Genomic DNA, 27,650 nt, shown 5'->3' with positions numbered 1-27,650 from the left:
CTTTTTGCTTTTATTAAAATCAATTTGAGTGATTCAAGGTGGACGGTGATTCAGTGACAGAGAGACTATAATTAAGAATGTGTCCCATGGATTAATTATAACGCCTAGATGCTAATGGCCAGCTGTCTGTTTATCAAGGATTCAGCCGTTCTTGGTATTATTAATTTAGAAAAGTTGTAAATGCTGGCTATGTTAAATAATAATTTATGTAGAGGTAGGAGAGGGTGGTGACATATAAATGGGACAAGAGGGTCAAGGCAAGATGAGTATTTCAGGATAATCATCACTCTGTTTACTCTTCTCCCTTGCCCCTCAGTTGTTATTCAGTTGTTTCAGTCGTGTTTGATTCTTTATGACCCCATTTGGGCTTTTCGTGGCAAAGATACTGGAGTGGTTTGCCATTTCCTTCTCCAGCTCATCTTACAGATAAAGAACTGAGGCAAACAGGATTAAGTGACTTGCGCAGGGTCACACAGCTAGTAAGTATCTAAGGCTGAATTTGAACTCAGGTCTTCCTGACTTCAGGCCTGGTTCTCTATCCATAGTGCCAGCTAGCTGCTCTTGCCCCTCAATTATTCCTTCCAAAAAAACATTTTCAGAAGAAAAGATAGGCACCATGGTTTAGTGGAACTCACATGGTCTTGGTGTAAGGAGATTTGCCTTCAAATGTTGGCTCTGCTAACTTCTTAATCTCTCTGATCCTCAGTTTTCTCTTCTGCAACATGATGATAATAATTTTGTACTTTCTACCTCACAGAGTTATGATTCAAGCACAAATATAATGTTTTAAGAAACATCTTTTCCTTGAATAATCCCTCTCTTGTTTTTTTTCTATTTGAAAAGTCACCATGCTGCCAGCAGAACTTTTTCAAACCTGTTATCCTTTCCTGGGCAGGCAAAATAGCTTTTGCATTAAGAGAGATACTTTTCAGGAAATGGAAGAGTTGTTGAAGAATGGGAGAATTTTAAAATTTCAGTTCCAAGTGATTTTCATACCAATCAACTTCAATTCATTAGGAAGAATTAGTGCAGAGAGAAGTGAAGGTTACAAAAGATTGTGGGGACCACAACCCAAATTAGTCATCAATTTATTAAGCACTTATTCTGTGCTAACCAATCAGTGAAGATAAAAATGAAGCTGTTCCTGCCCTCAGGGAGCTTACATTCTATTGGGGAAGGTAACAGATACATATATAAGTATATAGAAAATGTATATAGAATTAAGGCAAAGTTGAGGTTGTTTTTTTTGGGGGGGGAGTTGTCTAGCAGTTATTGGGATCAGGAAAGGGCCCATGCTTGAGCTGAGCTTTGAAGGAAATGTGATTTAAAGAGGACAAGCCGAGCAGGGAGTGAGAATAGCCAGGGTAAAGGCACAGAAATAAAAGACCCAGTTATTGTGTCGTTTCAATCATGTCCAACTCTTTGTGACCCCACTTGGGGTTTTCTTGGCAAAGACACTGGAATAGTTTTTGCCATTTCCTTCTCTAGCTCATTTGACAGATGAAGAAACTGAGGCAAATAGGGTGAAGTGCTTTGCCCAGGGTCACACAGCCAGTAAGTGTCTGAGGCCTGACTCCAGGGAGGGTGCTCTATCCATTGTGCCACCCAGGTGCCTTAAGAGATCCGGAGGGACAAATCCATCCCCTCCCTATCCTTATTGTAGAGAGAAGGAAAGGGGGGTGGGTGGGACTGGTCCGAATAATTCCCTTAGTGCAGAATGCTGATCTGTGCCCTGCTCAGGAAGGTGACAGAAAGGGCTCTCTGCCAGACGTTCAGTTCAGTTCATTTGTACAGATGTTTATTACCAGTCCAGAAGAAGAACAGTAACAACAACAACAACAACAACAACAACAACAACAACAACAACAACAACAACAACAACAACAACAACAAGAACAAATCTCTCCTTGGGAAGCGAGATGTGTGCAGCCCTGTTTCCAGACTGACCCCCAACCCAGCACTTTGTGGGGATAGTGTCCTTCTTCAGGTCATTATCCTAGTTAACCCAGGGGAAGAAGTCATGCTCCCAGAGCAAGCTGGCGAGCCCAGTGTGATTGCCTGTCTCTGTTTGCCTGTGGAGAGGCACGGGCAGCTGTTTTGTGCTCAAAGGAGCAGGGACCTGAAGTTCAGGTCAGAGCAGAGGAGGCCTCAGGGAGGTGTTGTTGACTGTGCCACTGACGTCTAACCCACCTAGCCTTCACATGGGCTTCTATTTATACCAACCCTGTAACTCCTTGCCAACCAGCGTGTTAAATCAAAAGTCAAAAGATAACAGGGACAGGAGATTTTCTTTTTTAAATCCATCTTTCTATACATAATGCCGCTTAGTTACTCTTATTTGGCAGGGGTGGGGTACAGTTGGGGGAAGAGGAGGCAGGAGGGGGACACAAGCATACATACTATGTGCATTCAGAAATGCTGCTGTTCTTCTCTCCAGACTCTGTATTTCTCTCCTCTAACATTAAAATTCATGAATCCCACACTAAAGCAGCTTCTGTATAACTTTCAGTTCTCTTTATCATACTGCAGTGAACATAGAGTGATTTGCATACCAGCTCCATCGTTAGGTGGTACCATGCTGGGCCCAGCAGGTACTATGTGCTCTAAAAAAAGTAGTCAGTCAATTAATAGCAATTGCTGGGGGGCTCCTTAAGTATCCTGGGTTAGGGTTTAGGGTAGATACATAAGGCCGTTTGGTACTCTCAAGGGGTGTACTCTCCAGTCTGGCAAGGCATACATAATCACAGTATAAGGCAGCAAATGGTAATTGTCAGGTGAATGGCAGAAAGAAGCTGTGTTTTAGATTTTGATTCCAATTAATTTTCCTACTAATAAACTTCAATTCATTAGAATGAAATAACGCAGAGAGAAATGAAAGTTACAAAAGATTGTGGGGACCACAACCCTATCAGTCCTCAATTTATTAATGTAGCACCTATTCTGTGCCAATCAATGGGTGAAGAGCTTGGGACAAAAATGAAAAATGAAATAGTTCCTGCCCTCAGGAACTTGAGATTGAATAGGCAAGTCATTTAACCTCTCTGTGCCTCCATTTCCTCATTTGTAAAATGAATGAATGAAAATGTATGGATTGTGCACTATGTGCCAACCACTATGCTGAGTGCTTGGAATATAAACAGAAAAAATAAGAATCTCTCTCTCATACTCTCAAAGATCTCACACTGCTTAGAGAAAACAGCACATTAAAAAAAAGTAAAGCTACAAGGAGGATGAGAAGACTGGGAAGTCCTACTGGGGCAGTGTCGGGATGGATGGCAAGGCCCCAAATGGAGGTAACAATACCAATAGTACCCACCTCCTAGGGCCGATGTGAGGCTGAAATGAGATAATGTGTTTGAAATATTTTTACCAATTTTGTACAATGTCAGTTATTGTTATTGAAGGTCAAAAGCTGGAGAAATCATAGTGGGCTGGTGTGATCAAAGCATTTATGGAGGAGGTAGAATTTAGTGGACTTTGGAGATTGAAGCATATTTATCCTAAGATTTTAGAGTCCCAAGGAAAGGGACCTTGGAGACCATTTAGTCCACCTCTGCCATTCTATAGACAAGGAAACTGAGGCCTGGAAAGTGACTTCAGTCCCAGGTCTTTGGGTTCTCAACTCAGTGGAGAAAATCAGAGAAGAAGGGCAGAGTATTCCATGAAAGGGGCTCAGCAGAGTTATCCTCCACACTGTCTTCAGGAGATAATCATTGGGCTACTTCAGCTAGATCAAGGGTTCTTAACCCTTTTAATGTCATAGACCCCTCTGGCAGTGTAGTGATGCCTATGGAACGCTCCTCGGCATATTATTGAATGCACAAAATAAAATACATAGGATTACAAAGCAAACCAACTCTATTGAAATAGTTATTTAAAAAAAAAAAGATTACGGACTCCAGCTTGAGAATTAGGAACTAGAATGGAGCTTGTAGGGGAAAAGTGAGAAGTAAGGTTGGAGAGGAATGTTAGGGTCATTCTGGACAGGTCTTTGGATATCAAACTAAGAAGCTGGGCCTTTATTCTGTAGGGCAGTAAAGAGAGATAGAAGCATTTGGGGTGCGAGATTTGGTTTTTTTGTTTTGTTTTTGCAAAAAATACAATTCAATTCAAGGCTGCCGGCCCTGGGAAGACCATGATATAGGCTAGGAGAAGAGTTAGTATTTTAGTAATGATAATTTGATATCCTTCCTGGTACTTGCCCAATCTCTCACCCCATAAGAATTTATCTTACTCCAAGTTGGGTTGTCCCCTAATCCCAATAAATGGGTAAACTGATGACCTTATGAGGTATTCCCTGTCCCAGAAGTATGTACTCTTTAACAGAGAACACGTGAAGATCGAGACCCAAAGGAATAAATCTCTAATGGTGCGATTCTGGGGCACTGGTAATGAGCAAAGGGCTCTATTCTAAACTTTCTGAAATTCTGTGACAGAACCACAGCCCCTCTGTCTGGCATGTTAAATATTTGAAGGCCTCTTAACTGAGCCTTAGTGGGCTTTCCTAACTTCTCCTCTGCCTTCAAATGGGGTTTGTCCTTCATTCTCGAAGAGGATGGTGACATCAGGGAGATGATGACATGACTTGCAATTGACTTTGATTTGAGTGAGGGAGGGCTGTTCAGAGTCACCACTTTCTCCTCCAGAGCCAGCTGGATAAAGTTATGGCCAGATCAGGATGACTGGAGAGGGCCCCAGATGAGGTGGGACCTTGGCCCTTTTAAGCTAAGGTCATATAAAATGGAAACATGCTTATTAAGTAGAACGATACTTTGTTTAGAATCTAATCTAGTTATTGAAAGGATCACCGGAAAAACTCTCTGACCTTAGCTAAGCACCAGCCTCAGAGCGGTTTAGGGTATGTGACTCTGGGCAAGTTATTTCATCTTTGTCTGACTCAGTTTCTTCACCCATAAAATGGGGATAATAGCACCTACCTCACCTGATTGTTGTGAGGGTCAAGTGAGATAATATTTGTAAAGCCCTTAGCCTAGTGCCTGATGCATAAGAGATATGCTTAAGAAATGATCGTTCCCTTCCCTACCCCTTCTGGGCCCAATAACAGTAAAGTGGATTTCTGTGGTACTTAAAGGTTTAAAAAGTGCTTTCTTCAAAATAGCCTTTTGAGATAGGTAGTGTAAGTAGTGTTATCCCTTTTGTGCAGATGGGAAAACTAAGTCTCAGAGAATTGGGAAATGCCTTTTCCTAGGACATCTAACTAAGTGTGGCAGTCGGGATACAAGCCCTGGTATCCTGACTATTAGTCAAATGCTGCTTACATTTTATCATGCAACTTTATCAAACATACTGCAGTCTTGACATTTGCATGAGAAGCTTTCAGAATTCTTTGACAATGGTAGGGGAAAGATGACCTTAGAATGTTTGCCTGACAAGTTTGTCCTTACTTGGACCCAAAAGTGTTCAATTCTATCCCAACAGGCGCATGTATACTTGGCTTCAAACAACCACAGCAGCTGTTTTAAGCTGCTGAACATGTTTGCATGTTACATGGAATTCATTTGAGGAGGTATTTACCCAGGGACTTAGTAAGTTGAATTTGGACATCACTGCACCACCAATGTTTTTTGTTTGTTTGTAGAAAATTGGTGTCATCTCCAGCGATTCATTGAAATGGCCCTGGAGTTTGCATGTTATTCTTCTGTGAGGTTAAGGTTGAAAAAAATGAGTTGGTGGCTAAGAATTCCATTTGAATTTCTCTTTGGATAGTAACAGCAGGGCTGAGCGAAAGTGGAATGATAATCATAGGGACTTGTGCTGAATGAGGTCAGAGGTTTGATGAGTGAGATAGCCTGTATTTGTTTTAAGCCTGTATTTGTTTTACCTCTGCATAAATGCAAGCCTTTTATCCACAGATAAAAGATCAGGAAAGTGGGTAAGCAGATTAACCGGGGATCTGGCATACATACCAAAACCACCAGTTAAGGTGACATCACCTACCTGGAAAATACTAGGAAAATGTGGAAACAGATGCTTTGCTCCTTATCACCTTCTACATGGATGTCACTGTCTTAGCAAACTGATGCAGTCTGCATGTGTGCCAGGCCCTCCATTACCCAGGTAAAAGAGACAATGACCTTGCTTTTTGGGCTTAGCTTTGTCTCTCTTCCTTTCCTGTTCAACCTCTACTCATATACATGGAAGAAGGGGGTTAAAGGCTTGGAGATTTAAAACAAACTGGGGACCTCAACTCCAGAACTGTTTGGTAGTTAATGAGCTATGAGCCCTCACATGAATAATGATCAGGTCTAGCCTAACCTTCAGAAAACTGAGTCTAATAAAAAGGCCAACTTGAACCCAACAGTTCCAGCTACATGTAATTCTGCTCTTTTTTTCTAAAGATCTTGGTGCCTAGGATTGAGATCTCCTGCAGGAGATCATGGGATCATAAATCTAGAGCTGGAAGGAATCTCAGAGGTCACCTAAAAATAAGGAAACTGAAGCCCATGGAGGTTAAGTGATTTGCTGAAAGTCACAAAGGTAGTAAGCCTCAGATACAGGATTGGAACCCAGGTCTTCTGATTCTGGGTTCAGTCCTTTGCCCGTTGTACTGTGCTGCATCCTTAGCAGTCAGAACTGAGAGGAATGAACCAGTTCATTGCATAAGAGGGGGAAAAGCTGAGAAAGCTCCTCCTTATCCCCCACCTTGGGCAAGATTTTTGCTGATCATAGCCGTGGTGGTCATTTTCCTAACATACCCGTTTTTAAAAGCATCTAGTTTAGTATCGCAGAGCCTTTTTTTCTCATAAAATAGAGATAATTTAGAGGTGGCTAGGTGGTGCAAGCGGATAGAACACTGGGTGTGACCCTGGGCAAGTTATTTTAACCCTATTTGCCTCAGTTTCCTCATCTGTAAAGTGAACTGGAGAAGGAAATGACAAACCACTCCAGTATCTCTGCCCAGAAAACCCCAAATGGGGTCATGAAGAGTTGGACACAGCTGAAATGACTGAACCACGGCAATACAGCCAAGGACCTCGGCTGAAGCCAGGTACTCACACAGCCAGCTAGGTTGAGCCTGCAGCAGATAGGAGAGGAAAGTTTAGCAGAAACTGCGTCCAGCAGAAGTCACGTGTCCAGCAAAGGACCGGGCAGTGAATATTATATGTCCTCCAAAGACCCCCACAATGTGCTATGACACCACCCATCAGAGGACGTCAGTGATCTTGCAGCTTCACTTGCCTCTCCGCATACCCCTTGGCCACACACGTTCACCATGTGTGTTGTTGCTGAGTTGTTTTCAGTTGTGTCTGACTCTTTGTGACCCCATTTGGGGTTTGCTTGGCAGAGATACTTAGAGGGGTTTGCCATTTCATCTCCAGCTCATTTTACAGATGAGGAAACTGAGGCAAACAGGGTTATTACATGACTTGTCCAGGGTCACAGAGCTAGTAAATATCCAAGGCCAGATTTGAACTCAAGAAGAGGAGTCTTTCTGGCTTCAGGACCAGCATTCTATCCACCAAGCCATCTAGCTGCCCCCTATGAGTGTGCCCTTCCAAACATTTGCCCTAATCCCACTTATTCCCTATGTGTGCTCCTCTCCATGTATGTTCCCTATATATCTCCACTCCTCCCGCTGACAGTGTGTTATTTATGGGATGATATGCCCCAGGTGTACGGGGCAAATGCCACATTGCCTCTTTTCTTACTCTGATATCTGTTTGGAACTGTGCCCTATAGCAGATTATTAAAGGTAAACATAGCAGTGGATATTTATGAGATGTGGCTTTACTGGACATGTACTCGCAGAGTACTTTGAACCCAGGCCAGCTATCTCTGGGTGTTATTGATTCTATGATAAAAAATCTTAACCTGGGGTTCACAGATACCCCTCCCCCCAAAAGGGGCCTGTGTGTAGATTTCAGGGGAGTTTGTGAACTTGGAGGGGAAAAAATAGATCTTTATTTTCACTAACCTCTTACTGAAGCTTAGCATTTCCTTCAATCATGAATGCAGGCAGTAAACATTATTCTGAGAATAGGTCCACACTGCAAAGGTATCCATAACACAAATGCGCGCGCGTGCACACACACACATACACACACGGCTGTTAAGAATCCCATCTCTGTGAAAATATTAAGTGCCAGAGTAGAGACAAAAAGTAATTCTCAGGAAAGTAGGAGCTGGAGAAGTGGAGAGAGGATGGCTTCATGAAGGACAAAGTGGGGAGGAATGAATAGGTAATGTTTGACTAGGCAGAGAGGATTAGGAGCAGGACTATAGGAATTGTTGTGGGAGGAAACAAAGACAGTGTAAAGTGGTATGACTTTCTGATCAGAAACTGAGGCATAGCTTGCCAGGGGCCTTATTCACCATAATCACCTAGATGGTGGAGTGGATGAGTGCTAGGCCTGGAGTCAGGAAGATCTGAGTTCAGATCCAGCCTCAGACACTTAGATTAGCCATGCCACCCTAGATAAATTACTTAACCTGTTTGCCTCAGTTTCTTCATCTGTAGAATGGGGATAGTAAGTAATAGCACTTACCTCCCAGGGTTGTTGTGAGGATAAAATGAGATAATAATTGTAAAGCACTTAGCATAGTGTCTGGCACATAGCAGGTGCTATATAAATGTTATCTATTATTATTATTATTATTAATCCAGGACCAGAGCTGGGAGCAATCAGTGAGAGAATAATTGCTTCAACTCAGGGATTTTGAGAATGAAATTAGGAACATCTGATACTTCAGGGAACAAGGGTTTTTCATCTCTTTCCCTTACCTCTTATCCTGCTTAACCAAATTGTCCTTGTCTCGTTCCAGGATAGATAAATGATGTTCATCACCTGTCTGAGGACATGCCTTCCACCTAAAATTAGAAGTTTGGTTCTACAGAAGAAATTCAACCCTAGAAATATTTCTGGCATGGGAGGGGGTAAGTTTTGATGGGTAAAATAAGAAAAAATAAACCCACAGTGGCACAATGGATAGAGTGCTGGGCCTGGAAGGCCTGAGTTCAAATCTGGCCTCCGACATTTACTAGCTGTGTGACCCTGGGGAAGTCACCTAACCCTATTTGCCTCCATTTCCTCATCTGTAAAATGAGTTAAAGAAGGAAATGGCGAACCACTCTGGTACCTCTGCCAAGAAAACCCCATATGGGATCACAAAGAGTTGGACACAGCTGAAATGACTGAACAATAACAACCACCACCACCTCTAGTTAGAACTTGTTCCTTGAGTTCCAGTCCAATCCAGTCCAGCATTTATTATGTTCCTACTATATACAAGGGATTTTGCCAGGTGCTAGGGATACAAAGACTAAATAAAAATCAGTCTTCCCCTACAGAGGGAAGAATGAGATGTGTAATCAGATAACATGATACATGAAGGAGAGGAGGTGAGATTATTTTAAAAATTAGAGGGATTGGATGCAGCTGGGTGGCACAGTGGATAGAATACCAATCTTGGAGTCAGGAAGAGCTGAGTTCAAATCTGGGCTCAGACACTAGCTGCATGACCCTGGGCAAGTCACTTAACCATGATTGCTTCCCTGCCCCCCTAAAAAACCCTAATAAACTAGAGGGATCAGGAAGAGTTTCTGATGGGAAATAGCAGCTGAGATAACCCTTAAATGAAGTTAAAGATTCTCAGAGGTGGAGGTGAGGAGGGACCACATTCCCAGCATGGAGTAGAGCCCATGCAAAATCATAGGGATGGAGAGACGCAATGTCATGTACAGAGGACGGCTAGTTGTGGGAGCATTAAGTATGCCAATCTGGCTGGAGAGTGGTATAGAGGGGAGTAATGGGAAATGTAAATTTAATCCAATTCAATTCTTACGTGCATGGAACTAGGTCTTAGAGAGAGATAAAGACCAACAAAAAAAAAAGAGGTTTTAGAGTGAAGCTTTGAAGAGAATTACAAAGTCTTCTACTTTCAATATGAGTGGGAGTGAATTATAGAGGAAATGATGCTTGCATCAGGCAAACATTAACATGCCATCACAGAGAACTAATAGCTGATAATTATGTTTTAAAGCTTACACACATTTTACATATGTTATCTCACCTAATTCTCATTTAAATTGAGTGACTTTTCCATAGTCCTCTAAGTAGTGAAGATCAGAGGCAGAATTTGAACCTAGGTCTCTCCTGACTCCAAAGCCTTTATTCTTTCCACTGCAACACACCATTTCCTAAAATCATGCTACTTAAGAAGTTAGACATTATCCCCCACTACAGCTGCAAGTGCCTTCCTCCCAAAATTACCTTATATTTTCTATGTATGTATGGTCTCCATGATAGAAAGTAATCTCTTTGAGGGCAGTGTTTCATTTTTTGTCTTTGCATCTCCAGTGCCTGACACATTGTAGGCATATAATGTAAAAGGCTTGTTGATTGATTAATTGACCACAACTACTTGTTAGGGATATTGTAGCAGGGAATGATGACTGAAGAAGAGGTTGGACGAGATTCTGATTCTAAAATGCAGTGATTCTATGACTTGAGGCACAGAAACTTCACCTGAAGGAAGTAGCAACATTAGGTTAAGTATGGTCCATATAATATACATGTGGATAAACATAATCACCATAATGATGAAATTACCAAAACCATGACTTTTTCCCTCCAAGGAAAAAGAAGTGGTCCCAAATTATCATACGTGATGCAAGTCTGATTTGTGACTACAAGATGAGCATCATGCCACCCCCACCCACAACAAATTACCCAATTTCATAGATAGCATCCATCTTCTTGCTCTCTTAGAGGGCTGCTGAGCCTCTTAAGGAAACCCTAAGAAGGAAAAAAGAGAAAGATCCATCAGGATTTGGTAACAGGAACATTCTTTCCTGTGATGATGACACTGCCGAAGGAAAAATACATGAGGAGTTTGGATGAAGGAGACAGAATAAGGCAGTTCCCATTCAGACCATTGATATATATTGTACCTTTGTATTGTCTGACCTTTTGTAGTTTAGGAGACATCAGAGAGGTGCCATTATTTTCAGTCACCCACTTGAGTTCCTGGTAAGATCCAAAGACCCATTTATATCATCCATGAACACTAGTGTTTCCGAGTTAATATAGCACTTCGGATACCCATTATGAGTGCTCTCAGAAAAGCCATCCCAGGTCTGAGGCAATCAGTAGCACAGACATGGGAAATGTTTTTGAAAGGAGCAGATGCCAAGGGGGCACATGGACAGGGCAGTCACGTGGAAGGAAGTCACACACACACACACACATGTGCCTGGAGGGCAGGGCCATGACTGGGGTAACTCAGACCTCTGATAGTGTAGAAATGTTGCCAATGTCTTCTGCTTGTGTTAGGCTGGAAGAGATCTTTAGATCATTCAGTCAAATCCCTTAGCTTTATAGATGAGAAAATTAAGCTCCATGACGTTCCTGTGTGCTGGGCTGAGGAGTTTGAACTTTATTCAGTAAAGAATAGAGAACTATGCTAGGACTTTGATCAAAGGAATGACATTGATCAGACTTGGGCATAAGAAGGATTAGTCTGACAGCAATAAATGGATAGATTGGGAGGTGGAGCAGAGGAGTGTGGAGCTGAAAAGATTTTTGAGGAGGCTGTTAGAGTAGCCCAAGTGAGTGGTAATGAAGGTTTGTAACTAAGCATGTCAGGTCTTGCAAAGTACAATGAAAGGAATGCTGGACTTGGAATCAGAGGAACTGGATTCAAATTCCTGTTCTGTTACAACCTGTGTGATCTTGGGTAAATCACTTAACCTCTCTAGGCCTCATTTTCTTCATCTGTTAAAAGAAAGCTGTTGGATCAGATGTCCTCAAACGTTCTTTGTGGCTGTAAATCTATGATGTTACTGCAAGTATTATGGTACCCATTTTATAGATAAGGAAGCTGAGGCTCGGAGAGGTTAAATGGTGATGTAATTAGGTCAGGATTTCAATCCTGGCCTAAGTCTATCCTCCTTTCCGCTGCCCTATTTTATCTCTGTCCTGGGGAAGTACCAGGACTCTACTGGGAAATAAAGAGAAGGGTTTGGATAGAACAGCTAATACAGAGATAGAATTGACAGGTCTTGGCAAATAGATTAGAAGTGAAGGAGAAGAATGAAAGGATACACCAAGTTGTGTGTGTGTGTGTGTGTGTGTGTGTGTGTGTGTGTGTGTGTGTGTTTGTATGAGAGACTGGGCTAATGGTGCTGCTACAGATAGAAATAATAAAGTCAGAAGGAAGAGTAGGTTTCAAAAGAAAGAGAATAAGCTTAGTTTCAGACATGAAGGTGCCACTAGCACAGAGCAAGACATCTTTTAGGCATCCCCCCTGCGTAGAACCTAGATCACACCTGGCAGTGTGATGTTCTGAGAAGAGCCAGGGGGTCAGCAAGTCTGGCTTCTAGTCTGGCCTCTGAAACAAACTGGCTGGGCAGCTTTGTGCATGTCTCTCTGGATCTCGATTTCCTCAGCTGTAAATGGAGGAGTCCAACTAGCTTCTCTCTGAGGTTTCTTCCAAGGTTAACATTGTATGAGTCTAAGCAAAGGTAGGCATCCTCTTGGCACAAAGGAAGGATTATGGAGTATCATTGCTTCTGGACTTTAATTGTATAGAAAAAGTCAGATTAGAGAAATGCAAATTAAAGCAACTCTGAAGTGTCATCTCATACCCATCAGATTGGAGGGGCTATGGGAAAACAGGTACACTAATGCACTGTGAACTAGTCCACCCATTCTGGAAAGTACTTTGGAACCATGCTCAAATAGTTATTAAACTGCGCATACTCTTTGACCAAGCGATACTGCTATGATATAGCTTTACCCCAAAGAGATCAAAGAAAGAGGAAAAGGACCCATATGTACAAAACTATTTATGGCAGCTGTTTGCAGTGGAAAAGAATTGAAAACTGAGTAGATGCCCATCAATTGGGGAATGGCCGAACAAGTTACAGTATGTGAATGTGATGGAACAGTGTTATGCTGTAAGAAATGATAAAGGGGATGGTTTCAGAAAAAATCTGAGAAGACTTGTATGTACTGATGCAAAATAAAGTGAGCAGAACCAAGAGAAAAATTTATACAATAACAGCAATACTGAAAAGATAATTAAGTTTGAAAAACTAAGCAATTCTGATCACACAGTGAGTAACCATAATTCCAAGGGACTTGTGATGAAATGTGTTAACCCACCTCCAGACAGAAAGCTATCTAGTATTTAGCACAGTTCCTAGCACAGAATAGGCTCTTAATAAGTGTTCATTAATTGATTGATGGCCTCAGAATACAACTTGAATCCTTTTTTCTTCTCTTTTTATTATTTTTTTGGACATGGCTAATTTGTTTTGCATGATTATACATATTTATAATAGGTTTTGTTTTTCTTGCCTTTTCAGTGGGTGGAGAGGGGGAGGAGGGAGTGAGTTAAAAATTTAAAATAAAATTGAATTTTAAAAAATAATCATTAGATGAAACTTTTTCATTTTGTTTCCCACTACTCCTTGCACCTAGATATGTACTGTAAGTTATAAAGACCATAGAACTCATTTAGCCAAACAAACCCTTTTCATTATTCAGATGAGGAAACTGAGGAGAGGAAAAAGAGAAGAGAGAAGAGGAGATGGGAGGAGAGGGGGGAAAAGGGGGAAGGGAGGGGACCTCTTATCTATAAAAGAACTCAGAGGTGCTATCCCGATTCTTTCACCTAATCATTGAGGCCTCAGCTGAAGCCCAAGAGATTCAGCTCACCCATTAATGTGTGAACTACATTAGAAAATTAAGTAGCCTCACCTCTCTGATATTCCCCCTAGAGTCTCAAAAGAGGCACAATTTAAGACTTTTATTTAATTCATTTTTTTATTACTCACATGAAGAGTCTGATTCAGGGACTGTGCATTCCCATCAAAGGAGACTTAAAAATAGAAGGGATGGGGGGGAAAGTGTACTCTGTTTAATTACAAAAGAGACAACAGAAAAAGCTTTCTGAACATAGCACCTCCCTGATTTATGGTTTTAAAAAAGTCATATTTGTTCCCACAACGGGCCTCTGAGGGATGGAGGGCTGGTATTGTTGTTCTTATTTCCCAGCCTGGGAATACAAGGCAAGAAAAGCCAGAGTGACTTGGATTTTAGTGGCATACCAAATTATTTTCGGAGTCACGCTGGGCTTGTTCTGAACATTCAGTAAACTTTCTTACGCTAAATAATGGAGATGGTCTCATCTGCCCTCGTTTTGACAATATGTTATGTAACATTGGCTGGGGAAGCATCAGATTGAAGATAATGAGTTCCATATACTGAGTTGGCTTAAGAGGTGGGGACTGGCCTGAACTCTCCCACACAGATGGTGGCCTGTGCAGGCATCCAGGATGTCCGCAGAAGGAAATTCCATGGCTTCTTTCTGTAATCCAGACCAATGTTTCACAGCCATTTGGGCTTGTTTCTGAAAAGTCAAGGGCTAAACTGCGAACCGGCCTAGAAAGCACCTCCGGCTGAAGTCAACCCAGATAGCTAGGTGGCTCAGCAGAAAGAGTGCTAAACTTGGAGTTAGGAAGACCTGAGGTCAATCCTGCCTAAGACACTTGCTAGTTATGTGATATTGGGCAAGTCCTTTAACCTTTGTTTGCCTCAGTTTCCTCATTTGTAATATGGGGATAATAATAGTGCCTACCCCAGAGAGTTTCAGTGAGGATCAAATGAGATGACATGTAAAGTGCTTTGTGAACCTTGAAGTGCTATGTAATCCTCAAAGAGTCAGATGTATGGGACTTTCTCCTCATTGGTGGAAAAGAGCTATTGATGAAATACTAGCAATATCTTTTTTTATCTCTCTGTGAGCCACATCTAAACAGACCCACGTGGGCACACATAGTATACATGGGCAAAAATAAAGCAACACCCACATGCCAACCCATTACAACTATATAAATGCTTGCTATCATCTTCATCGTCGTCATCATCATCATCATCATCATCATCATCATCATCATCATCATCATTTCCTCCTGGATGCCTCATTATGGCCTAAAGTTGACCCTGGGTACTTGAAGGCTTATAGTAGCACAAGAAGTACTTTTGTCTTACGAATGTCCTCTTTGAGGTATAAGCTCAGTAATAGAATCTCTGGGTCAGAGGTATGGAAATTTAATAACTTTATTTGCATAAATCCCAAACTGCTTTCCAAAATGGTGGTACTAGGGGCATCTAGGTGGCATAGTGAATAGAGCACCAGCCCTGGATTCAGGAGGACCTGAGTTCAAATCCAGCCTCAGACACATAACACTTACTAGCTGTGTGACCCTGGGAAAGTCACTTAACCCCACGGCCTAGCAAGAAAAAATGGTGGTACTGATTCATAGCTGCAGCAACAACGTACCAATATACTTATCTTCCTATAAACCCTTTAACGTTGACTATTCTCATCTTTTGTCATCTTTGCCAATTTGCAGGGTATGAGGTGAAACCTTAGGGTTGTTTTGATTTGCATTTCTCTTATTAGTAGTCACATTGTATATTAATTCTTTATATACCAAACCCTTATCAGAGAAATTTGATACTAAGATTTTTTTCCCATTCAACTGCTTCCCTTCTTATCCTAGGTGCATTAATTTTGTCTGTGCAGAATCTTTTCAGTGTTGTGTAATTAAAGTTATCCTGTTTTATCTTTTGTAATTGCCTCTATCCCTTGTTTGGTTAAGAATATATTACCTACCCATAGCTGTGAGATGTATATGATCTGCTTCTCTTCTAATGTTTTACAGTATGATCTTTAATATTAAGGTCACATATCCATTTAGAATGTATTATGGAATGTACTACAAAGTGTTGGTGCAAGCCTAATTTTTCTCAGACTGCTTTTCAGTTTTCCCAAGAAGTTTTATCAAATAGGAAGTTCAGGAAAGGGATTCTTAGCCCTTTTTGTGTCATGGACCCTTTGGCAGTTTGGTGAAGCCTATGGATCCCGTCTCAGACTTCTAAAAAATTTGTAAAACAAAACACACAGGCTTACAAAAGAAATCCATGATATTAAAGAGTTATTAATTTTTTTTAAAACAAGTTCATGGACTCCAGGTTAATAACCCCTGCTTAATCCCCAATTGATAAATGATCAAAGGATATGAACAGACAGTTCTCAGATGAAGAAATTAAAGCCATCTATAGTCATATGAAAAAATGCTCTAAATCGTTATTGATTAGAGAAATGCACATCAAAACAACTCTGAGGTACCACATCACACCTATCAGATTGGCCAACATGACAAAACAGGAAAATGATAAATGTTGGAGAAAATGTGGGAGAATTGGAACACTAATGCATTGTTGGTGGAGTTGTGAAATGATCCAACCATTTTGGAGAGCAATTTGGAACTATGCCCAAAGGGCTATAAAAATGTGCATACCCTTTGATCCAGCAATAGCACATCTAAGGCTGTATCCCAAAAAGATCATAAAAATGGGAAAAGGACCCACATGTACAAAAATATTCATAGCAGCTCTTTTTGTGGTGGCAAAGAATTGGAAATTGAGAGGATGCCAATCAACTGGGAAATGGCTGAGCAAGTTGTGGTATATGAATGTAATGGAATACTATTGTACTATAAGAAATGATGAACAGGCTGACTTCACAAAAACCTGGAAAAATTTGTATGGTCTGACGCTGAGTGAAGTGAGCAGAACCACGAGAACATTGTATACAATAACAGCCACGTTGTGTGATGACTAATATTAATAAACTTAACCCTTCTCAGCGGATCTAAGACCTCTCCACAGGCCTCGTGATAGAAAGTGCTGTCCACATCCAAAGAAAGAACTATGGAAGTTGAATTGCCATTTTTTTTCTCTTCTGCTGAGTTTTGTTTCCTCTTTCTGATGGTTCCTCCTATTAGTTTTAATTTTTACAAACAACATCACTAATGTGAAAATATGTTTAATAGGAACATAAATATGTAGCCTATATCAGATTGTGCCATCTAGGGGAGGGTGGTGGAGAGGAAGGGGGAGAAAAATTTTAAACTCAAAAGCATATGGAAGTGATTATTGATCAATCAAAATGAATTAATAAAATTTTTTTCTTTTTAAATATAAATTTATTTATTTTTAGTTTTCAATATTCACTTCCACAAGTTTTTGAGTTCCAAATTTCTCACCCCTCCCCCCACCCCAAGATGGCATGCATTCTGAATACCCCTTCCCCTGGTCTGCCTTCTCTTCTGTCTCTCCCCCCTCCCTTCTCTTATCCCCTTCCCCTTCTATTTTCCTGTATAGCAGGATAGACTTCTGTACCCCATTTCCTGTATTTCTTATTTCCCAGTTGCATGTGAAAACATTTTTTTAAAAACATGTGTTTTTAAAACTTTTGAGTTCCAAATTTTCTCCCTTCCTTCCTCCCCACCCACCCTCATTGAAAAGGCAAGCAACTCAATATAGGTTGTACATGTGCAGTTATGCAAAACTCTTCCTTAGTAGACATTTGTGAAAAACTAACTCTGTTTCCCTTAATCCTATCCTGCCCTCCCATTTATTCTATTCTTTCTTTTGACCCTGTCCCTCCTCAGAAGTATTTGCTTCTGATTACCCTCTTTCCCAATCTGCCCTCCTCTCTATCCCCCTGCTCTCTTGTCCCCTTCTCCCCCTATTTTCCTGTAGGGTAAGACAGATTTCCATACCCAATTGAATGTGTATGTTATTCCTCCTTAAGCCAAATCCTATGAGAATAAGATTCCCTCATTCCCTCTCACCTTCCCCCATTTCCCCTCCACTGTGAGAGACTTTTCTGTTTTTTTTTTGTGAGATAATTTACCCCATTCTACCTCTCCCTTTCTTCTCCGAGTATCATCCTCTCTCATCCCTTAATTTTATTCTCCAGATATGACCCCTTAATCTTCAACTCACCCTGTGCCCTCTATCTATCTATATATATACATACAATTTTTTTTCCTTCAACTACCCTAATACTGACAAAGTTCTCATGAGTTACAAATATCATCTTTCCATGCAGGAATGTAAACAGTTCAATCTTAATAAGTCTCTTATGATTTCTCTTTCCTGTTTACCTCTTCATGTTCCACTGGAGTCCTGTATTTGAAAGTCAAATTTTCTATTCAGCTCTGGTCTTTTCATCAGGAATGCTTGAAAGTCCTCTATTTCACTGAATGACCATTTTTTCCCCTGAAGGATTATACTCAGTTTTGCTGGGTAGGTGATTCTTGGTTGTAATCCTATCTCTTTGCCCTCCGGAATATTATATTCCATGCCCTGCGGTCCTTTAATGTAGAAGCTGCTAAATCTTGTGTTATCCTGATTGTGTTTCCACAGTACTTGAATTGTTTCCTTCTGGCAGCTTGTAATATTTTCTCCTTGACCTGGGAACTCTGGAATTTGGCTACAATATTCCTAGGAGTTTTCCTTTGGGGATCTCTTTCAGGAGGAGATCTGTGGATTCTTTCAATTTCTATTTTGCCCTCTGGTTCTAATATCAGGGCAGTTTTCCTTGATAATTTCTTGAAAGATGATGTCTAGGCTCTTTTTTTGATCATGGCTTTCAGATAGTCCAATAATTTTTAAATTCTCTCTCCTGGATCTATTTTCCAGGTCAGTTGTTTTTCCAATGAGATATTTCACATTGTTTTCTAATTTTTCATTCTTTTGGATTTGTTTTACAGTGTCTTGATTTCTCATAAAGTCACTGTCTTCCAATTGCTCTATTCTAATTTTTAAGGAAGTATTTTCTTCAGTAATCTTTTGGACTTCCTTTTCCATTTGGCCAATTTTTCTTTTTAGGGCATTTTTCTCCTCATTGGCTTTTTGGACCTCTTTTGCCATTTGGGTTAGGCTTTTTTAAGGTGTTATTTTCTTCAGTATTTTTTTGGGTCTCCTTTAGCAAGCTGTTGACTTGTTTTTCATGATTTTCTTGCATCACTCTCATTTCTCTTCCCAGTTTTTCCTCTACTTCCCTTACTTGCTTCTCAAAATCCCTTTTGAGCTCTTCCAAGGCCTGGGACTGATTCATATTTTTCTTGGAGGCTTTGGATGTAGGAGCTTTGACTTTGTTGTCTTCTTCTGGTTGTATATTTTGATCTTCTTTTTCACCAAAGTAAGATAATATAGTCTGACTCTTTTTGCGCTGCTTGCTCATGATCCCAGCCAATTACTTGAGTTTTAAACTCCTTGTTAAGGTAAGAGTCTGCTTCCAATGTGGAGAGTGTACTGTCCAAGCTTCAGGGGTTTGTGTAGCTGTTTTCAGAGATACTTGTAGGGACCTGTAAATTTTCAGTTCTTCCAAGGTGGTATGATAAGGGGCGAGGTGTTTACTCCTTTCCTGGCCTGTGACCACAAGTATTCCTTTCTGTCCTGTAACTGTGAGGAGGGGTTTCTCTCCACAGCCACTACAAGCTCCACCACGTCAGCACTCCTCCTCACCCCAGCACTGCCGCCCAGAACTGTGACCCAGATCCAAACACGGGCAAAGCAAGAGATTCCTGCCTCAGCACTGGCAAAGAGATCCCTGCAGTCCCCCTCTGATCAGCCAGTGGATTCTCCCTCAGTCTGTGGGCCAGAAGCTCAGGAAGCAGCTGCCCCGCCCAGGGCCAGGCTCTTGGGGAATGGAGCTGAGACCCCGCCTTCCTCTCTGACCACTGACAGAAACAGACTTTTCCCACTGACCTTCTAAGTTGTCTTTGGCATTAGTGGATTGAGGAGTCTGGAAACCTCCACAGCTGCCCGCAATTCAGTCCTCTGAGGCCTGCTCCAGGTTTGCTGCGGCCTGCGCGCCCATGCTGCGCTCCCAGACCGGCGCGATACACCTTTCTGATCAATCATCCAGGTTGTCTTGGGCTGGAAATTTGTTTCACTCTGTCTTTTTGTGGGTTTTGCTGCTTCAGAATTTCTTTAGAGCCATTTTTTATGAGTATTTGGAGGGGTTTGGGGGAGAGCTCAAGCAAGTCACTGCTTTCACTCTGCCATCTTGGCTCCGCCCCCAATAAAAATTTTTTAAAAAGAAAAAAAATAACCCCTGCTTATATCTTTGCTGAGAAAACTCCAACTAGTGTCACAAAGAGTCAGACATGACTGAAACAACTGAACAACAACAATAATCATAGTTGCGCAGAAGATGGGTTGGGATGGCATAGGCTGCCCCTGGAGGCAGCATGTGATAGAGAAAAGAGGACCATATCATAATATCGTCACTCCAGAGTTGGAAAGGACCTCAGAAACCATCTAGTCTGCATTGATAGGAGTTTCCTCCCCAGGAGTTCCTTTAACCAATGGAATCATAGCTCCAGTCCTCCTCCCTATTCTACCCAAAAAAGTTTTATTTTTTAAATATCCTACTCTTAAACTCATTTGATCACATTTTGGAGCCAGTTAATTTCCCATATAGTTTGTGTCATAGCTTTAGAGAATCTTCTGTGAGATTTGCTATAAACGATGACTTAACAGTGCAATTGAATGTGGATGTTTCTTTGTTCTGCTCTTAAAATAAAAACCCACAGGACCTAAACAGGCGAGTGTGGTGATCCTGCCCAGATCCTTTGCTGAGGACTTTGAAAAGTTCTGCCAGGCCAACAATGGCGCTCTGCCCCTCCTCTGTAGAGGCGAGCCTGGTGATTGGAAGCTGCCTACTCTGAGTGCTGGCTTGGATATCAGGTGAGTGTGCCAGAGTTCTGCAGAAGAGGGGTTTGAGCAAGGGGTGAAAACAGAACATTGTATTTAGACACCGAGGCTGTACTTGGTCTTCTGTATCATGTGATTTGGGATGGTACAGCTGGCCTTGGATGCTGCATGTTGTAGAGGCCTATATCATAAGAACTGGAGAGAACTTGGAGTCAGGAACACCGAGTTCAAATCCAGCCTCAGAAACTTCCTAGCTGTGTGACCCTGGGCAAGTTATTTAACCCTCTGTCTGCCTCAGTTTCTTTAACTGTAAAATGGGGATAATAATGGCACCTATGTCCCTGGGTTGTTGTAAGGATAAAATGAAATTATATTTGTAAAGCACTTGGCAAACCTTAAATGATATACAAATGCTAGTTATTTTATTGTTAATGATAGTAATACTGAGGCCCAGGGACCTTAATGACTTACATAAGGTCACACAGGTCGTAAGCATTAGAGGCAGATGTGAACCCAGGCCCTCTGACTCCAGAACCAGGATGTTTTTATTCTGGACTTAGGAGTCAGAAGACCTGGGTTTCAGTTCTTGATGTGCCACTTAATAGCTGTATGAGCTGTGGGAAGTCACAGCACCCCCAATGAGGTGATCTGTAATATCCCATCCAATTCTAACAGTCTGTGGCTTTGTGAACTCCCTGGCCAGCATCTCCATTGTCCTGTGGGAAAGATTAACCCTGGGAGAAAATTATGCCCTACTGGCTAGAGAGGCCTCTGGCCTCAGCAGTTTTGTCAGAGAATGACCTACCCAGTCATGCAGTGGTCTGCCAGGTGAGGCTCGTCAGCACTGAAAATATTGATCTGATGGATGAATACCAGTCACACCTCTTCTCTACTGCAGGAGGAATCTTTACATCAAGAGGGAGGTAGACCCAGGTGGTTCTAAAATTCTAGGATCGATTCCGTTCCGTAAATATTAAACATCTATTATATGCTGGAACCGTGCTAGGTTAAAAGTCAATTTTCCTGCTTTCGTGGAGCTTGCAGACTAGTGATGGGTATGATACATGTGTGAATAGCTGTAGTACCAAATGGGATATGTTAATTATCATCTCTATGCAGGTGATTCCTAGATCTCTGTATCCAGCCCTTGTCTCACTTCTGAGCTCTAGTCCCATATGACCAACTGTTGATTGGATATTTCAAACTTGATATCTTAGAGGCATCTTAAACTCAATCTATCCAAAACAGAACTCGTTCTGTTTCCTCCAAAACCTTCCATTCTTCCCAACTTCACTTTCACCGTCAGAGGCACCATCCATCATGCTCCCATTCACCTAGGCTCCAAACCTCAGTGTCATTCTGGACTCCTCATTCTCACTCACCCCACATATCTGGCCATTTCTACCTTCACAGTATCTCCTGTATACATCTCCTCACCACTCCCCTAGCCACAGCCTTAGTACAGACCTCATCACCTCTCACGTGGACTACAGCAATAGCTACCTCAAAGATCTCCCCATTTCGATCCATCCTCCATTTGTCTGTCAAAGTGAATTTCCTGAAGCACAAATCTAACTATTTCAGCCCCCTGCTCAATAAATTCTAGTGGCTCTCTTCTAGGATCAAATATGAACTCATCTCCTTGGCATTTATAACATTTCATAACCTCTCCCCTTCTTTCAGTCTTCTTATACTTGATTCTCCTACCTCCACACACTGTACATACGCTCCAGCCCTCTTCTCCCATCTTTCTGCCTTTGTATTGGCTATCTGACCATACCGAATAATCTCCTGCCTCACATCCACCCGTTAGTTTCCCTGGATTCTTTCAAGACTTGGCTCATACACTACCTCCTGCAAGAGACCTTACCTGGTCTTCCCACATGCTAGTACCTTCCCCTCTGAGATTACCTTCTACCTAGTTTGTATATATCATGTACATAGAAAGTTTTTTGCATGTTATCTCCCCCGTTCGAATGTAAGCTCCTTGAGGGACTAATTCTTCCTTTCTTTGTATGTCCAGTATTTGTCATAATTTGAATGTTTGAATAAGCTAGATCCCTTAGTAAATATAGACTATATCGAACATTCTCTCTAAAGTTGAATATCTAGCAACTAAACTCTTAGACACATAATAAGTACTTAATATTTGGTTATTCACTCACTGACTGAATGGATTAGAGGAACAAGAAGAGGGCTTTGTGGTTTGTATCCTTGAGGTTAAGGGTTATTACCAAATGCAGGGATAGTGGCGGGGGGGGGGGAGAATCGAGATTTCATGGAGGAGGCTCCAAAGTATGGGGAGACCAAGATAATTCCAAAAGACTCATGATGGAAAATGCTATACATCCAGAGACAGAACTATGGAGTCTGAATGCAGATTGAAGCATTCAATTTTCACTTTCTTTTCTTTTGTGGTTTTTCCCTTTTGTTCTATTTTTTCTTTCACAACATGGCTAATGTGGAAATATATTTAACATGATTACACATGTATGATCTATATCAGATTGCTTGCTATCTTGGGGAGGGAGAGGGAAGAATAAAAATTTGGAACTCAAAATCTTATTAAAAATGAATTTTGAAAACTATTTTTACATGTAATTGGAAAAAAATAAAATACTATTAAAAGAAAAAAAAACAAAGTATGGGTAGAAATGCAATTGACAAAGGGCTGGGTAAGAGTAGGGAATTCTAGGGCTAATGAGCAGTGTGAGTAAAGTCATGGGGGTGAGACACAATTAGGGGACAGTGGCAAGTAGTCCAGTTTTGCTGGAGTATAGAGCTAGTCTATACTCAACTTAAATTCTATAGCTGGCAGTAGTATATTTGTTACAAAGGTTTTATTGTTCTTTCTTTTTCAATTGGTGGGGAAAGGTAGAGAAGGCAGATTTTAGTTTATTAAAAAAATTTTTTAAAAGAAAGGAAAAAAAGATATAATCAATGGAAACCCATGCTGTACTCTTAAGGGTAGTGTTTTTGGCAAAGTGGAAGCCTGGAAAAAGTATTATCAGGGGATTTCTAGCTTCTTGTTTGATCACGCACGATAAAGACCTAAGGAGCTTAGGAGTACCTGTCCGTTACAGATATGAGGAGTACTGGAATTTGATTGGAAGTCCCTTGGAGAAATTTCTGGTTGGTTTATTGTGCTTCATACATACTGTATTTCATCCATACCTATCTCAGAGTAAAGGTGGGAATGTTTGTTGAATTTATTCATTAACTCGACAAACAAAAATGAGCATTTTTTATGTGTAGGGCACTAAGCGAGTAATTCAGGTCACACTAAGACTTTTGGGATATCCTGTAAAAAGATGAGTAAAATATGATTCCTGACTTCGTCGTCGTTCATTCCTTTAAAAGTAACAAAATATTATCATTATTATTGTTCATGAAAAGGTCCTCTAACCACTGTTAGGGTTCTCTAGCTACTGATGGAGTCCTTTAATCACTGATAGTCAGGGTCCTCCAGCCACTGACAAAGACTTGGCTTAGAGAAGAAAGGAGTTAGAAAGTGTTGCAAAAATGCAGCTGTTCCCACCTTGTGCCTTATCACCACCCAGCCCTTTGGTGTTCTCTGTGCTCAGGCAGCTTAGGAGTACAGTCCAACAATTAAGATTTCCTTGGGGAACACATGTAGCATAGGAGTAACTCACAGATACAGGTCACAGGATAAGTGACCAGGAATGCCCAAATTCTATGGCCTCATCCCTCTGATAGGCTAAAATCCTACCTGTATCCTTCCTTTCTTCTCCTGAAATGCTCTTACCACAGAACTAGGGCATCCAGGCATTGTAAGAGCATTGAATTGCAAGAGCAGAATGGCAATAGCTGTTGCCAGGTGCCATAAGCAGGAGGTCCAGCCTCTTTCCTGCTCCAGTACTGCCTAAAGGTAGCATATTAAAGGAGAGAGAGCCCAGGCCTCTGGGTTAGTGTACCCTAAACTGGACCTTAAACTACAATTCTAAAGCTGATTGTCGAAAAGAGGAAGGGCAAGAGAGCCAGGGATGACTTCTTTCTTACAGAATTGTGCCAAAAAACTGTTTCTTACCTGAGTATCTTTCCCTGGGTGTGTCTGTGGTTCTCTGTGCTGTGTTGGCTTGGAGCCCTAGAGCCAGAATACACTAAAAGGCTGAGCTGGGCTGACTCTTCATCCCAAGGTCAGCAACAGTTGTGTTCTTGACACAAGAGCCCATGCTGGTTATCAGATGTGAGAGCCCAACAGTTAATAAGGTTTTGCACAGCACTGTCATGAAAGGTCATCTCCAATACTGGCAGTGAAAGCCACCTGTTATATGTGCTGGATGTAGACAGTACCAGAATGGGAGGCAAACTAGTACCCTCTTCTGGGCTGCTGTGTACAGTACTACCTTGCTGCCTTCACAATTCAGTTGTTCTGTCTTAATTGCTGGGCTGATAATTAATAAAAATAAATATTCTTACCTTTTTCAAAATTAACGACTAGGTGTCAGGGTCTTCAGAACTAATGTCTAGGAGAAAGATGGAATAAAAATATAGAAAAGATGGCCAAGGGGAGAAAGGAAGGAAAAGCTAAATTTTTTCATGCTTCATTTAAATTATACTGTTAGTTCATTTGTTAGTCTATCCATTCGTTCATGCATTTATTCAACAAATATTCAGAGTCATAGAACGTAAGTGCTATATGTTAGATTCAGGACTTTAAGGATCAGAGACATAAGCCAGGCTCTGCTTCAGTTAACTTAAGAGTTTATTGAATAACACACAAACCAGATTACATTACTGAGGCATAAAAAGTACAAAGAGATGTGTGTTCTTTGGTCAGCTTCACTGCCCCCTGCTGGGTATCCATCTTTGTTCAGCTAATTGAAATGAAGTTTTACATATAATTGCTCCCAGAAGGTCAGCTCTATCTAGATTAAAAACAGCCTAGTCACTGGATAGCCTATAGTTTTTGTTTGTTTGTTTAAATTTTTTTCATTTTTTTCATTTTTAAAATTGTTTTTATTTTATTAAATATTTCCCAATTATATGTAAAAAAATTAACACCCATTTAAAAATGCTTTTGAATTTCAATTTCTCTCCCTCCTTCCTGTTCCTCCCTCTCCTCCCCCCTCTTTAAGAAGGCAAGCAATTTGCTATAGATTATACATGTGAAATCTTGCAAATCTTATTTCCATGTTAGTCATGTTGAAAAAGGAAACACAAATGAAATACAACAAAAATACAGGTTTGTTTTTTTTTTTAAAGTACACTCACTCTTCATGCAGAATTCATCAGTTTTCTCCCTGGAGGTGGATAGCATCTTTCATCATGGGTCCTTTGGTATGCAGCTGAATAAGTAAATTAACTTAGGTAGAACTGTCACTTTTATTATATTGTCTTGGTCTACTCATGATCGATTAATATTTCTCCAGTTGTTTAGATCTGTCTTCATTTGTGTGAAAAGTGTTTTGTAATTGTGATCATATAATCCTTGGGTTTGTCTTGGAGGTAGACTCCTAGGTATTTTGCATTGTCTGCAGGATGACCCATGGCTCCTGAGGACTGTGTGGCTTTATACTGAGGTTAACACATCTTACAGATGTACCAAGCTAGAGTAAGTAGATAAGTCTAAACTGTTGGTAAAACTCCTTCGAGTCAGGGCTTGTACTTGTGGCTATTCACGAGTCATTCCAGATAGAATCAGTATTGTCAGCATGTTGCTCCTCCCACCCTGAGTAGGCTTAGTCTGATTGATCTAATTGGACTAAGCATGTTGGAAAAGGTCTTTCAGATAATCTGGTCTGGAGGGTTCCTAACCTGGGGTCCTTAGACCCCTCAGAAGGTAGATGGATATATTCTAGAAGGTCCATGTACTTGAAAGGAAAAAATACATCTTCATTTAGTAGAACTGATTTCCTTTGTCACCCTATATATTTCATTTTATGCATTTAAAAGCATTGTTCTGAGAAGGGGTTCAGAGGTTTCACCCGACTGCCCAAGGGGTCCATGTCACACACAAAATCTATTTCAACTCTTTCATTTTATAGATGAGGAAAATGAGATACAATATAATGATCTTCTAGATTTAAGGAAGAGAGACACAGCCTACACTCATGAAGAATTTCTCTGGGCAAGTCACTTAACCCTGATTGCCTCAATTTCCTCGTCTATAAAATTAGCTGGAGAAAGAAATGGCAAACCATTCCAGTATCTTTTCCAAGCAAACCCCAAATGGAGTCACGGAGAGTCTAACACTACTGAAAAATGACTCAACAATGAATAAACCAAAAAGGTCACAAAACTAATTAGTTGTGGAACTAGAAACCAGTTCTTCCAATTCTCATTCCAGAGTTCCTGTGCCATGCTGATTTATTGAGCACCTACTGATTCATTGTCAGAGGATTTGGGTTCAAATCCCAACTCTGACACTTACTGTCTGTGTAGCCTTGAATAAATCACACAGTCACTCAATTTCTTACCTGTAAATTGAGAGGGGTAGAGTAGATGGCCTTTAAGGCCCCTTCTAGCTCTAAATCTATGGTCCTGATCTGTGAAAACACCTGAGATACAACATGGAATAGTGGTTGGAGAGCCGACTTTGGAGTCAGGAAGAATTGAGTCAAAGACGCACATGTAACCACATGCGCTGTTCTCTCAACTCTAAGTTATAAAGGAGTTGCTGATATGCATTGGTGGGGAGAGCTTCTACACCAGGAAGTTCCTGGAGGCAATGAAATCATAGAATAAAAAAAACCTTATCTTTTTATCAAAAAGATAGAAAGAAAAAGTGATCTTATTATGTGTAAGGCAAGTTGTCCATACCTGAGGACAAGGAAAGAAAAGAATTGGACATTGCCAATTGTAGAACAGTCCATGACTACAATTGTTTAATGGTCTCGCCAGAAACAATGGTCCGCAGTACAAGAAATATGAATTTGGTTCCTGTACTGACAACTTGACAAGCCTAGAAGGTTATTCGGAACAGCTTAAAGACATGGTCGTGTTCTACTTGGGCTGTAGCATCTCACCTAAAGAGGCCATGCAGAAGATGGGGATTCCAATAAGGAATAAAGAAAGTCACTGCAACATGGCCATATACAAGGTAGGACCTGGGCAGGAAAGTGGCAGAATGGGTTTAAAAAT

General features: G+C 41.0%; 1 protein-coding gene across 6 annotated transcripts in view; it reads left to right on the top strand.

The window, feature by feature from the left end:
- The window catches only part of DGLUCY (D-glutamate cyclase), a 174,446-nt gene that overhangs the window by 76,945 nt on the left and 69,851 nt on the right, over positions 1-27,650 (top strand). For 4 of the 6 annotated variants that reach the window (XM_078151427.1, XM_078151428.1, XM_078151426.1 and 1 more), the window contains 4 exons: positions 5,874-6,078; positions 8,785-8,896; positions 20,426-20,579; positions 27,411-27,609. In XM_078151427.1, coding sequence (XP_078007553.1) covers positions 8,794-8,896; positions 20,426-20,579; positions 27,411-27,609 — 456 coding nt within the window. In that variant the 5' untranslated portion in view covers positions 5,874-6,078; positions 8,785-8,793. Of the gene's footprint in view, positions 1-5,873; positions 6,079-8,784; positions 8,897-19,655; positions 19,756-20,425; positions 20,580-27,410; positions 27,610-27,650 lie in introns of those variants that run through there. The other 2 variants (XM_078151424.1, XM_078151429.1) reach the window with 2 other exon arrangements.

Source organism: Phascolarctos cinereus, unplaced genomic scaffold (genome assembly GCF_003287225.1).
Source record: "Phascolarctos cinereus isolate Bilbo 61053 unplaced genomic scaffold, phaCin_HiC Scaffold_3;HRSCAF=262, whole genome shotgun sequence".
NCBI lineage: Eukaryota > Metazoa > Chordata > Mammalia > Diprotodontia > Phascolarctidae > Phascolarctos > Phascolarctos cinereus.
This window is presented reverse-complemented; position numbering and strand designations above follow the sequence as displayed.